Source organism: Perca fluviatilis, chromosome 14 (assembly GCF_010015445.1).
Source record: "Perca fluviatilis chromosome 14, GENO_Pfluv_1.0, whole genome shotgun sequence".
NCBI lineage: Eukaryota > Metazoa > Chordata > Actinopteri > Perciformes > Percidae > Perca > Perca fluviatilis.
Window position 1 is genome coordinate 17,702,465 of NC_053125.1, and position 12,857 is coordinate 17,715,321.

General features: G+C 40.3%; 1 protein-coding gene across 2 annotated transcripts in view; it reads right to left on the reverse strand.

The window, feature by feature from the left end:
• The window catches only part of stim2b (stromal interaction molecule 2b), a 43,326-nt gene that overhangs the window by 15,391 nt on the left and 15,078 nt on the right, over positions 1 to 12,857 (reverse strand). For both annotated transcript variants that reach the window (XM_039823136.1, XM_039823135.1), the window contains exon 2: positions 4,509 to 4,639. In XM_039823136.1, coding sequence (XP_039679070.1) covers positions 4,509 to 4,639 — 131 coding nt within the window. The remainder of the gene's footprint in view (positions 1 to 4,508; positions 4,640 to 12,857) is intronic.

Sequence of the window (12,857 nt, forward strand, 5' to 3'; positions counted from 1 at the left end):
CTAATTTTTCTTTCACAAAGTTGTTATGCATGGCCTGTCAAGAACTAATAAAGTACACACACCACAGAGAAGCAGGGCCATCGCCCCCTGTTGTGACATGGGTTGGGTTCTTGCAATTTCAAAGTGAAGGAACACGATCCAGCTGAGCGCCTCCTTGGCAGACGGGCAGCACGCAGCCCAGACACCCCGAGGAGAGGACGTGCACCTGCTGTCCCCAGTGACTATGCTCAGCAACAGACCTTCGGACGTCAATCAAAACCCAAGGCGACGCCCAGACTCATAGATTAATCAGAGGCAGGATTATGTTCAACAGGATTACAGCTGTATTTGATTCCCAATTAAATTCTTCCACGGTAGTCAAGTTACAGATGCTTTTGGAAGTAAAAAAGTGATTAATTTTGAGACTATAAATACACGTCGCCAAGAGGTCCAAGCTTCTGGTTTGTATTTATTTAGGCTAATGAAGATAGGCAGGAGAGAAAGATTTGAAAGTTTTGATCTGAAACACGGGCCCAAAATCTCTGTCTGGGAAACTTCTGGGTACAGATTATGCATACACTTAATTTCAAACAACTTCAAATATGGTATATAATCATGAGAGTGTATGGCAATGCTGGTAAAATTGCTAGGTGCAACTAAAAATCAACTTTGACTGATTCTGACAAAAATCTATTGTTTGCTTCACTAGAGAGCTATTTGTGTTCTGCCACGACACAAATATCAACTTCAAAAGCAGCCAAAGCCTTTTTTGTGCTATGTCCTGACTGATAACTCATGTACAGTAATCATCATCTATACAATACAGTAATTGTATAGAGAACTGAGGTACTTTTTAGCCTTACCACTGCAGAGTGTTAATATGTTTAAGTTAATAGCTACTCTTTTTGTGTGGGTGTTCCATTATAACTAACCACACGAGCCAGTGGTGAAGTTGTTAATACACAAAAAGTCAGTGTACAAATGTATATGATTGGGAACCGTGGTTACATGCTACAGGTAGATGCTGCGGTGACCAGTGCATCTCGTAACAATGACTCAGCAACCTCTAAATTATCTGTGTGTATGTTTTATCTGTGTGTGGAGATATAAACTGTGAAACATGGGTATTAATATGTCTGTGAGGGTTAATTTCCCTGTAACTTGGCAACACTGATTGTTGTTAAGTTACAGAAGACTTTTAATGGTAAAACAAATTGTACGCTTCAGTGCTACCAGGTAACACTGATAAGGCCACTTGGTTACAGTAAGCTGTATTTCAAAATTACATTGCAAAAACAAACTTATGCTCATGTTAGCTGAAATATGCTCCTTTATGGCAAGTAAAATCTTCCAGTTAAAGTGATGGTTCGGAGTAATTTCACCCTAAGGTCCTTTGCACCATGACCTCGAACCAAACACCCCCCCCAGAAGCTTTTTTCACCTGGGTCTAACATTGGACGAGTTAGCGTTATCAGCTGAATAGCTTAGCGCAGGGGCTATTGGATCCGAGAGTGTCTCTTGTACATTACCCCACTAATAATGCCCAAAATGATACCAAACTTCTACACTAGTACAAATAGGTTATGCACTCATAAAACGATGGATTGTAAAGTTTGTAAGTACACCAGAAGTTTATGTAAATAACACTTGCTGCCTGCTGTGTTGTCTGCTTTGTGCTGTTTATTGTTGTGCTGTGAAGACGGTGCTTAGGGACGTCTACAAATTACAACACCGAAAAGAGATGCAACAAAAATATTTATTAATTTAACTTATTTTTTAAAGTAAGTGCTGTAGTATAACTAACAGGAGACAAGTTATAATTGAGGTAAGTTTGGAGACATTACCTTATTTAATCATTAAATTAATAAATATTTTTGTTGCATCTCTTTTCGGTGTTGTAATTTGTAGACGGCCCTAAGCACTCTTACAGCAGTAGTAACAGCAGCAGGTTCGAGGCTCGAGGTCATGGTGCAAAGGGTGCCTAGGGTGAAATTACTCCGAACCATCACTTTAAGACCTCGACTAAGGGGGTTGTGTAAGCACAACATGCCAATGTGTTGTTCTTTTTCACCCGCCATCAAATCAGACTTTTTTCTTATATTTTGTGCAAAATATTTACCGGTATATGTAATTTCCTTTACTGCTTAACATGCTGGTGTCATTGTCACCATATATCATCACTGACATGTCATCTTTACCATCAGCATAATAATCTCTGAAATGCATGTCATGAAAAACTGAATATCCTGACCAAGGCTATAACATTACAAATATGTGTATCCTCTCATCTTAGTCATCCTCTCAAATGTTGGCATAATGGTGTGAAGGGGGCAGAATAAGAGAAGGGAAAGGCAAGAAGTGCCAGTGAGATCTTTGTTGGCTGTGGCAGAGGGGCGAGTGGGGTGACGACCCCACACTTCCTCATAAAACTGTGTCACTGCTTTCAAGTCATCGCTGCCAGGAAAAGATGGTCATTGGAATGAAACCGACAGTAAATTGGTCCATTTGTTTTGCCCCTTATGCAAATACATTTTGGGGTTTGGTGTCTTGCTTGTGGACATTTCGGCATGTGGACAGAAGGAGCGAGGGATCAAACCCCAGTTAAACTAAACCTGACCTTCTGACATTTTTATGGAAATTCAGTTGACATTGTTTAGGCCAGAAAGCCTGGAACATAATTTCAGTTGGTATTTATTTGATTTAAAGCTGCAAAAAGATTGTGAATTTGAGAATTATTTAAGTTTTAAGTCATTTGTTAAGTGACAAATTAAATGGCTGCCCTTCATGCAACTTTATCACAACCCAGACAGCCCTGTATACAGCTCCTGCAAAAGTGTGAGACTTAAAACCATCAACCCTTTTCACTTAATATCAATTAACCTGACAGTGAAAATCCACTTGTTTCAGTGCCACGCTCCCGGTCACACAACAATGTCTGATAGACAGCCACTAATTTGGTGAAAGGAGCATCCATCATGTTATGAAACCCTGCTCCGTCCGCAGCCGGAGCCCAAAAAAGAAGCCTTGAAATCCTCAGTAATGAGCAGCGGCCAAAAACAACTGCTGGAAAGAAACAGACACGGCTTATTGCCCATATAAAGACAAAGGGTGAAAACAGAGTAGGGGGCAATGTGTAACACACTCCTATACAGTACAGTACATACAGGCATTAGTGATATGCACAGATGCTCAAGATCACACTCATGTGTGCTGGGGCCTAGTTCTAACACTGCAGCCCTCAGGGGTCTTTAGACACGACTCATACAGCGGCCAGCCCTTTAATGAGGGGCCAAAGAAGGCCTGTAGGGTATAACTGTTTCAAACACCAGCACTTCTCAGCCAGTTAAAAATGACTCCTGCCAACATAGCCACACACACAGCCACACACACACATACACAGAAGATGAACATGTTCTCGAGGGGTTTCTTTTTAATGTAAGAGGTCGTTGATTGACCAAGAAATGCAGAGGCCACAGCAGGTCAGAGTGCTCTCAGATATCAGTTCTATCCCTTTAGTCACTCACAGAAACCTGTCCCTCGTCTCTCCACACTGTCCGTATACACGCGCACACGCGCGCGCGCGCACACACACGCACACACACACACACACACACACACACACACACACACACACACACACCACGAGCAAGGATTTTACAACAACTTAATGGGTCTTTAAGTGCTTTAGGTTTGTATGAAAAGCACAAAATCTCAAATGAAGGCCTTTGCCTCATGATATTAGTTATGCATCGCAAAGGGCAGGATTGTCATGTGATCATGTACATATTTGAATGTGCATAGAAATTAAAAATCCAAATAAACAGATAAACATTTTATGGTTCATATTATAGCATCATGTCAGTAAAAATGCCGCCAAGGATCTCTGTGTGTTTCTGATGATTAGTCACTTATTTTCAAAAAGGTTTAACACCAATTTGGCTGTGTCCTCTGATGTCTAACTGCTCAATATTGAAATGTATATAACTTTTAGGGCATCTACAAAGCCTGACACACTGCCACAAGCTGTGACTCAGTGTTAAACGAAATATTCACTTGTATGTAGTCATTCACTTTCAAAAGTGACAGACACATATTCTTGTTTTAATACTAGAGACATTCAAAAAGCAGTTTGGTTTGGTTAACCTAATGTCCTACAAAATGCTGGTAGCCTGTGGTCAAATCGCATTGCCAGACCTACCTCCACAGCGCTGTGGATGAGGGTCTGGCTAGTCCACACATCATTCCGGGATGAGAGAAAAACATGCTCTGGGTAATATTGACATTTATTTAAACCAATCACAATTGTCTTGGGCGGTGCTAAGCAACATTTTGTAACATCCATACCTTAAACAATAAATATAATTAATAATTATGACATTTGCATAGGTTTTGACCCCCCTGACCCCAGGTTGTTTACAACCCGGGTGACAAGGTTAAAGGTGACTTTTGTCACAAGTCTTCAGGCGGCACGGTGAACCTGAGTGCCACCTTAACACCGCAAATCCAAAATGTTAATTCACAAAGCTCACCTCCACACTCTCGTTGACCTCTATTCCCCCGTCATTGTCGTCGTCCAGCTGTTTGTGGATGTGCCGCAGTGCCTCCAGACTGAAGCGGTCGTCCTCGCCCATGCATGGCGGCATCACTATGACACAGGGGTCTACGGGGGACAAAAAGGTTTAGGTCAGAGGTAAAGGGTCAGGTGAAGCCTAACAAGCAGCCCAAAGAAGTTTAGACAATGATTACATGTCCAATTACTGTGTCAGGGACAAACAGAAAAGAAATTACAGCACTTCCCCATTGTTGTGTCGCTTTAAGTTATAGCTGTATATAAACTATACATAGCTTAATCTGAGATGGTACCAGCCAACTTAAAAGAGCAAAGGATAATTATGCATCCATTGCAGTTTCATGAGGTTGTGTTTTGCACATATTTTGTAGCATGAATATAAAGAAATATGATGGGCAAATGTTCACAGTTTTCTGGTGTTTTACAGACAAAATGCAAAACTATAAATCAATTAATAAAAACAATCTGCAAATGAATCAATAATACAAATTTGTTTTAATGACATCTAAATGCCAGGTGTCTTGAATGTCAGTCACTTTGAGATGCAGCTTTTAGAGTGATTTGCTGACAGGTTATAAAACAGCAGAAGGAGAAAGAAACATCTTAAAAGAATATTAACACTAGAGGTGCTGAAATTAAACAAATAATCAATGCATCGAATCGTGGACATGGACGATGCTGCATCGATAATCGGCAGGCTCATAATCGATTATTTCTGTTTACAATTTAATGTAGGCTTAACAACATTTCTGTGTACATATTCTGTTATGTTTTGCACATTCAGGAAGTGCCATGTGCTCAGTGCTGTAGTTTTATGTATCCAATGTATTTAGTATTAGAGCACCGCAGAATGTTTTGTTTTTGAAGCTTGAAAAGCTATGAATTAAATATCCTACATGGCTTTAATAGAAAAATGTATTTGACGCATCGTGATGCATCGAGATATCGAATCAAATTGAATCGCTGACATGATAATCATAATCGCATCGAATCGGGAGATCAGTGAAGATTCACACCTCTAATTAACGCACACACTCGTTTTCCTCCTCTATGTAATTCTTACAGGCAATTTGTGCTAACCTTGCTCCGCCTGCCTCTAAGGGGTTGACCACACCTGCCCTCCAGGCATTTATTAAAAAGCATGCAAAACACACATTCCTTGTGTGTTTTGAAATAAGGACAAATTTGTTTTAAATCACTGCTCCTGGGAGTCATACTCCTCTGAAACTGTAGCTCCAAATCAAGCGTCTACTGTCTACACTGTCTAATATCTCACAAGGGCCTGCACTTGAACCTGAAATTTGGACCACTGAGTCCCTCAGTCATTTGAGCTTAGCTCTTTGAATATTTAATTTGTAAAGACAGTGTTTTTGTGCATCGGATTAAGGCGATTCCAGTTGTGGCTGTTATCACTACTATCTTAAATGCTGACAACAAAATATAAAGCATCTTTTCACGTCAGAAGTCCACTCAGTGCTCCTGCTGGACACTCGTGTGCTGTTGTCATTCCTGCAGCGTCCCAAGGCATCCCCCTCTTGTTTTTATTCAGTCCCCCCTTCAGTCCCACTGGGGAAATGAGCCCATTACTTTCAACGTTCCAAGCCATGGACAGTTTGAGCTGGCCAGGTGCCAAACCGTCTCAATGGAGCCACAAACCACACACAGAGACAGATTGAACAGCCACAAAGACAGAGGGTCATACACAAACACACACGTATACAGATACACAATCTCAAAATCCCATTTTAAAAAGATTTAGGTCACAATCTTACATACATCAGTCCATAAACTGCATACAACATGACAGAAAGTATTTCTTAAACCTATAACCGCTTGTTTAATGTCAATCCAAGTAGTGCCAAGGCCTTATCCAAGCCCAACAAATAATGATGATCCCTGTTTGGCAACAGTTTCAGACCAAACACAAAGCCACAAAGTAGCAGAGGGAGACACAACACTCAAATAACAATTAGATAGCCACAGACACCCAAACACATGGATCAGGCTTTGGCAATCAGCAGTTTTTCTCAATCAGAGGAGCTATCTGGACAATAGAAAAGCCATCAGAAAATGCCAAAAATGCAAACCAAGGGACAATTAGAAAATCAAATTGGATGCACACTTTTGGATGCACAAAATACAACTGCACAAACTCAAAGAAATCAAAATCTACAAATGCCCCATACATTTTCTGAATGCTCAAAAAGAAAAATGCAGAAAATGTACAAATAATCTCATGCCGTCAACACATCAGTTTAAAAGTTTGACATTTTGAGGAAATACACTTTTCACTTTCTTGCCGAGAGTTAAATGAGAAGATTAATAGAAATCTTGTGTCTGTATGGTAAATATGAAGCTAGTGCCGGTTACCTTAGCTTAGCATAAAGACAGGAAACAAGGGTAAACAGCTAGCGTGGCTCTATCTATACGTTAAAAAAATGGCCACCAGCAATTCTAAAGCTCACTTATTAATACATTATATCTTGGTTGTTTAACCCATACAAAAGCAAAAGTAAAACAATGAGTTATTGGTTGTTGTTTTTCTAACCTTTAAAACAGATCCAGGCTAGCTGTTTACCTGTTTCAGTCTTTGTGCTAAGATAGGTTAATCATCTCCTGGTTCTAGCTACACATACACACAGACAAAAGTGTATGTAAAAAACTGTAAGTATATCAAACTATTCCTTTTATATTTGAAAAGTACATAATAAAATACTTCCATTACTCTCAAATACTGCAAAGAAAGTTGCAAACAATTCATGACTATTTTGGATGCATGTAAAAAAATAAAATAAAATCCATAAGCATGTACAGTAGAGTGTATAGGCAACCATGTGGAACTTTCTGTGGGTTTTGATGTAGGATCTGTTTACTGAAACAAGACTTGACAAGTTAGTTATAGAGTTGCCACTTTGCAATCTGCAGAAGAAGCAAAAGGAGACATATGATTGGACGTGTGCCCGGGCTAAGTTTGGAGGAGTGGACCCTGGGGAGGATGTCCATGTCAAATAAGGAAACCAGCGTTGGCATAGGGCTGCACCTGGACAGAGCCTCACATCGATACAGTGCCAGAGGTTGGATAACATAGTGATCACTTGTTTTTACTTATATTTACAGTATAGGTTGGTTAGGCTGGATGAAACCACAGTGGCTTTAAAATCTCCTGCTGTCAACATGATGTGTGTGGCACTGAACAAAAAATTTAACTTGTGTTTTGTGTGTTTTGACTAAGCTGCTGCAATTAGAAAATCACCAGCCACTTCCTGGTATGACCACACTAACTTCTACCAAACTGGCTGGTGTATAAGCGCACATACCATACTTCCTCTAAACACTGTGCACTACAAAAACAGTGAAACATTGAGGCACAAAACAACCACAAACACTTTTTTTTTTGCCTCTTTAAGCTAACCACACCAGATGAAAATGTGGAACAGTGACATGAAAGATTATGAACACAAGTCTCTTTCTCAGATAAGCCTTATTTTAGCAGTGTTTGTCAACCTCTGCACCTGATGCTTGAGAACAAGTTACATTATGCATTTGCTTAGCTTGTCAGTGCAAGCCTGTTTGCATATCATGCTTATCTATTTGGCTGTTTGGTTATTTAAACAGGCACAAAACTCAAACACTTTACTTTTTCACACACACACACACACACACACACACACACACGGCTGGCTGCATATCCGATTGTAAATCCAACTTTAACTTTCTTTGTTTTGAGGAGACATCAGAATTGGTTACAAACAACTTTCTTTGATGTTGTTAATCTTTTTTATATTGTCATTTCTTTCTTTACTGGTGGCCTAAATATGTTCCTCGTGTGTGCAGAACCCTTCAAGAACCAACTTCGTGTGAAGCTCATAGAGGAAAAGATAACTCTAAGATAAAAGAAAGAAAAAAAATGCTGTCATTCACTGACAGTATTTAGGCTAGGCCACCTAGTGTGCAATTCAGAAATATGACAGCAAAAGCCTTTCCTTCCCAGGTGTCCTATTTTTGAGTATGTTTGAGTATGTTAAGGGAGAATTGCGAGCACTACAATGAGGAACCATGCGACAGGAAGTGGCCATCGGTGACCCCGAGCATTCCAGGGGGACGCATGCAAAATCAAAACAGCCGGTAGAAGTAGTCCCAAAAGATGACAAAATTGGAAAGCACTGGGTTATTTTTAACACAGCTCCCAGTTGGATATAAAAGCTCAACAATCAGAGGTAACACTGCCTTGTCTTTAAAAACACACATCACACAAAAAAAAAGATGACAGTTTTGGGGACTTCCTTGAACCTGATTCCTTGAGACACATGGACATCATGTTTATATAGCTGACGTAGCGCGCTAACCCCACTGCATTCTGGGTGTGTCCTGCGTTTATATTGTTAGACAACGACATATTTACGAAGTCAGATAAACATTTTATTATGTAGGTTTGATGTGGTAATTTGAATTGACAGTATGGGAGTAAAATTTGTTTTTTTGCAGTCTAAATTTCCATATGTGCTCTTATTCAACTTAGATCAGCAGTATGACAGGACTGTATTTGGTCCATAAAAACTCCAGAATAATGAACTTCTAAGTATTTCTCTGTGCCATAGGCCTCCAATAACAACACATCAATGAGCCAAACTGTTGCACTGGGTGACATGTTCCTTCAATAAGGATTTTATTTAGTTTATTTTGAGTCGATCTTACATACATTGTCCTATTTACTCCCAAATACTAAATAGTTCCCAACAAATGCAATATCTACTCCAGTTTGAGTAACATTTGCTAAAAACTACAAAGGCCAATTGCATACCAATAGCAGGATATGATGGGCTTGATATGCAACTCTGGGGGAGCCAAGAGGGCCGAAGTAGCCTCTTCTTACCTGCAAACTGCTCAAGATGCTCTCTCTCTAGTACTGACACAGACGGCATATCAAAGACATGTGCACGCGTATACAGTGCCTATTCATGCACACTTTTGAGCAGTGATGGACTGGGATAAAAAAACGGCCCTGGCATTTGCAACACACCGGCCCTATTTTTGTCAATAACCTAGCTTGGAAATTAGTAACTCTGCCTTCCGAGTGAATCTTTCCATGCACCTCGCCACAATAAAATCTTGAATATTTGTGGCTGCATGCATAAATTAACTTATCAAAATTAACCAAAGATAAATGATCAGTAGTGGCCCGTAGGGGTCGATAGGGGGGGCGGCCCTTCTGGCATTTGCCCAAATTCCAGATGGCCAGTCCGTCACTGCTCTTGAGTGTCTAAGATGGTGCTGAATGGCAGTACAGGTGGCGGCAGACTCAACGTGCAGACAAGGATGAAGTAATGCAGAAGCAGACTAGAGAACATGTCAGTAAACACTCCACATGCTAAAACAGATGAGAGTGACCTCGCTTACACACAGAAGAGTTTCACCTCTTCGTATTTCAGCCTTCTGACAGTGTCAGTGTCAGATACTCTCAGACAAGCTGCTAGTAGCCGGCTGGGGTCAAACAGTTTGTGTCTTCTGTGGAGGAGGCTTAATTAGGTCAAGTTTAGCCAGGAGGTTGCCTTGTCAAATAAATTAAATAGCGATGAAAGAGCCACATCAGATGCTGAGTGATAAGTTGCTCAAAACTGTGTCACCCACATGTAAGGCCTAACACTGTGATCATATGAAAATGATTTTTTGTTAATTTGAAAACAAATTGATTAAATTACGTCAAGAACCTGTTAAATTCAACTCTATGTCGCATACGATCGAAAGGTACCTTAAATATATTTCCTGTCACCAAATAACATTTAAAATAAATGTATTGCAGCTTCCTCAGGGTAGGTACCCTGGCTTTCAAGAAATATTAGCGAGCATTAGCTTGCAGGGCAAACTTAGAACCAATTTTGCCTTCAAACATCCTGGGAAACACATTATCTTCTGATTGGGACACCAGATGCCAGACAGACGTACTTGACTTGTAAAATGTGTGAATTTTGCCAAACGGCAATGCCAAACGGCATATCGAAAAAACGATATTTCTAGTGTAGTTCTCCTACAGTCTGTACATGCAAAAAACGTTACCATTAACATACGGTAATGTCTCAGCGTTACTAACCAATAGGTCAATTAAGAAATATTACAGGCAAGGGTGTGCTTTGTCATTGATGCGGTCAGGACCGAGGCGTCATCACTGTAATATTGCAATTATACAAAGGTTACCAACAAAATAAAGGTAATAAACTATATTCATATTGTGGGAGGCAATTTGCTCATAAAAATAACAAAACAACAGGTAGGAGTTCTAGTCCCTGCTGAGTCAGCAGGCCAACTTAAGCTAACGTTAGCTTTGCAGGATTTCCCAAACTAAATGAATATTGCACATATAAACACAAAACTGCTTAGCTCGTGTGTAGGCAGCTTTTTTTATTTTTAACATATTTTTAACATAGCGCCATGTCACCGGCACAGCTGATGTGATCCAAACATTTCCGATAACTCCAGAGCGCTGTATAATAAGACTAACTCATTTAATCTGATAAATCACATTGATATAAATGTGTTGGAGAGCTTCTGTGTTCTCCACTGTGGTTCGGGATTTATTTTCGTGAACAAAAACGTTTCAAGAAATAGTTTTTGATTCAACTCTGGAATGTTGACGGACTAATATTTTTTGTGATGCGCATGGTGTGCTATTAGATTTGAGCATGTTCGAAATGTCTAGTTGACCAATTAGATTGCCTGGTCAGATCTACTTGTTGTATAGTTAATAATATAGGTCAGCTGGGCACATGGTTAGCTCACCTGGTTGAGCGTGCGCCCCATGTACAGTCCCTGTCGCTGCTGCCGCTGGTTCGGTTCTGACTTGCGGCCCTTTACTGCATGTCATCCCCCTCTCTCTCCCACTTTTCTGGCTTAATCTGTCCTATAAATAAAGGCAATAAAAGCCAAAAAAATTATCTTTAAAAAATAAAAATAATAAAAGCTCAGTTGGTCTTATCATACATCCGTGAGTTGAACACAGATAAGAGTGTTATGCTAATTGATCTCTGAAGAAAATGTTTGTTTTGTCTTGTTTTGTACAGGCAAGTCAGAGATAGAACTGTGGACTCATGGACACTTGCAGCCTGGAGTCACTGGGCCTTGAACCTTTTTCTTCTGGTTTCATTATTCACTTGCTGACTCTTCTCCATGATGTAACAACACAGTGGCTACAAGTTTAGGCGACCTCCTGCTTGGATGTCAAACAGTATATTATCACACAGTGGAGAAAACATATATGCATCCTTGGAAATTCTCCGAACGAAGGCCTCAGTCCTTGGTGGAATTCGGAGGATCCTCGACATTGGAACAGTCCGATGACGTAGCATGCTCGAAAATCAGGCTTTGAAGGATCCTTCTTTGACTTTGAGAAATGCCGTGTGTCAGCCATGTCAGCAGTTCATTAGATCCACTGTCACCTTGCCAAACTCATATCAGCTTTCCTGCATGTATGATGCATGCATTTACCATATGGATAAGTGAGATATGAATGCCATTCTTATAAATTCCTGCATTGTATTGATGCCCTCAGCCGCCATGAATTAGTTACAAGCTTTGCTCTGGGGCAACTCACATGTCTGACCCAGTCTTGTGATTACGTAAAAGTCATACGTCAGGTATGTCTTGTAAATAAAGTTAAAAATTCTAATAACATTAAATTCAATACACCAATGAAATGCTCCAAATGGTGTGAAAGTGGGGGGAGGGAGAGGAATGTGATGTCAACGTGTACCATACGTATCCCCTGCAACTAACGCCCATATGGTAGTGTCATAAGTCAAACTGACGGGGTCAGTATTAAAGGCAAGTAAATAAAGCTTCTGGAGAGTCTACCATTTCAGTTCATCAGCAGCCATTAATAAGACACAAATATCATCAGCCACCTACAAATGCCACCAGCTAGTGTAGAGAGTTATGAGAGAGAGAGAGAGAGAGAGAGAGAGAGAGGTAGTTAGTTGAAGAGGAAGAAACAAGATACAGAAAGTTGCTTGTATGTTACTCTCAGTTTGCACAAGCTGTTAAAACAGACGTGTCATGACCGTACATTTAAAAATTGACCTCTCTCATTTAGGTTTGTTACTCAACGGAGTGACACAAGACGAAGCTCAAGGTGGCTTTAATAAAGTTGGCCAGCAGCAGGGGAAAAAAATCGTATCTTATCTTATCGAAAATAAAACAACGGGTTTTCTCGTGGCCAGGATAGCTCAGTCGGTAGAGCGGGCGCACATATACAGAGGTTCATGCCTCGACACAGAAGGTCCGGGGTTCGAGTCCGACTTGGGATGATTTCCTGTTC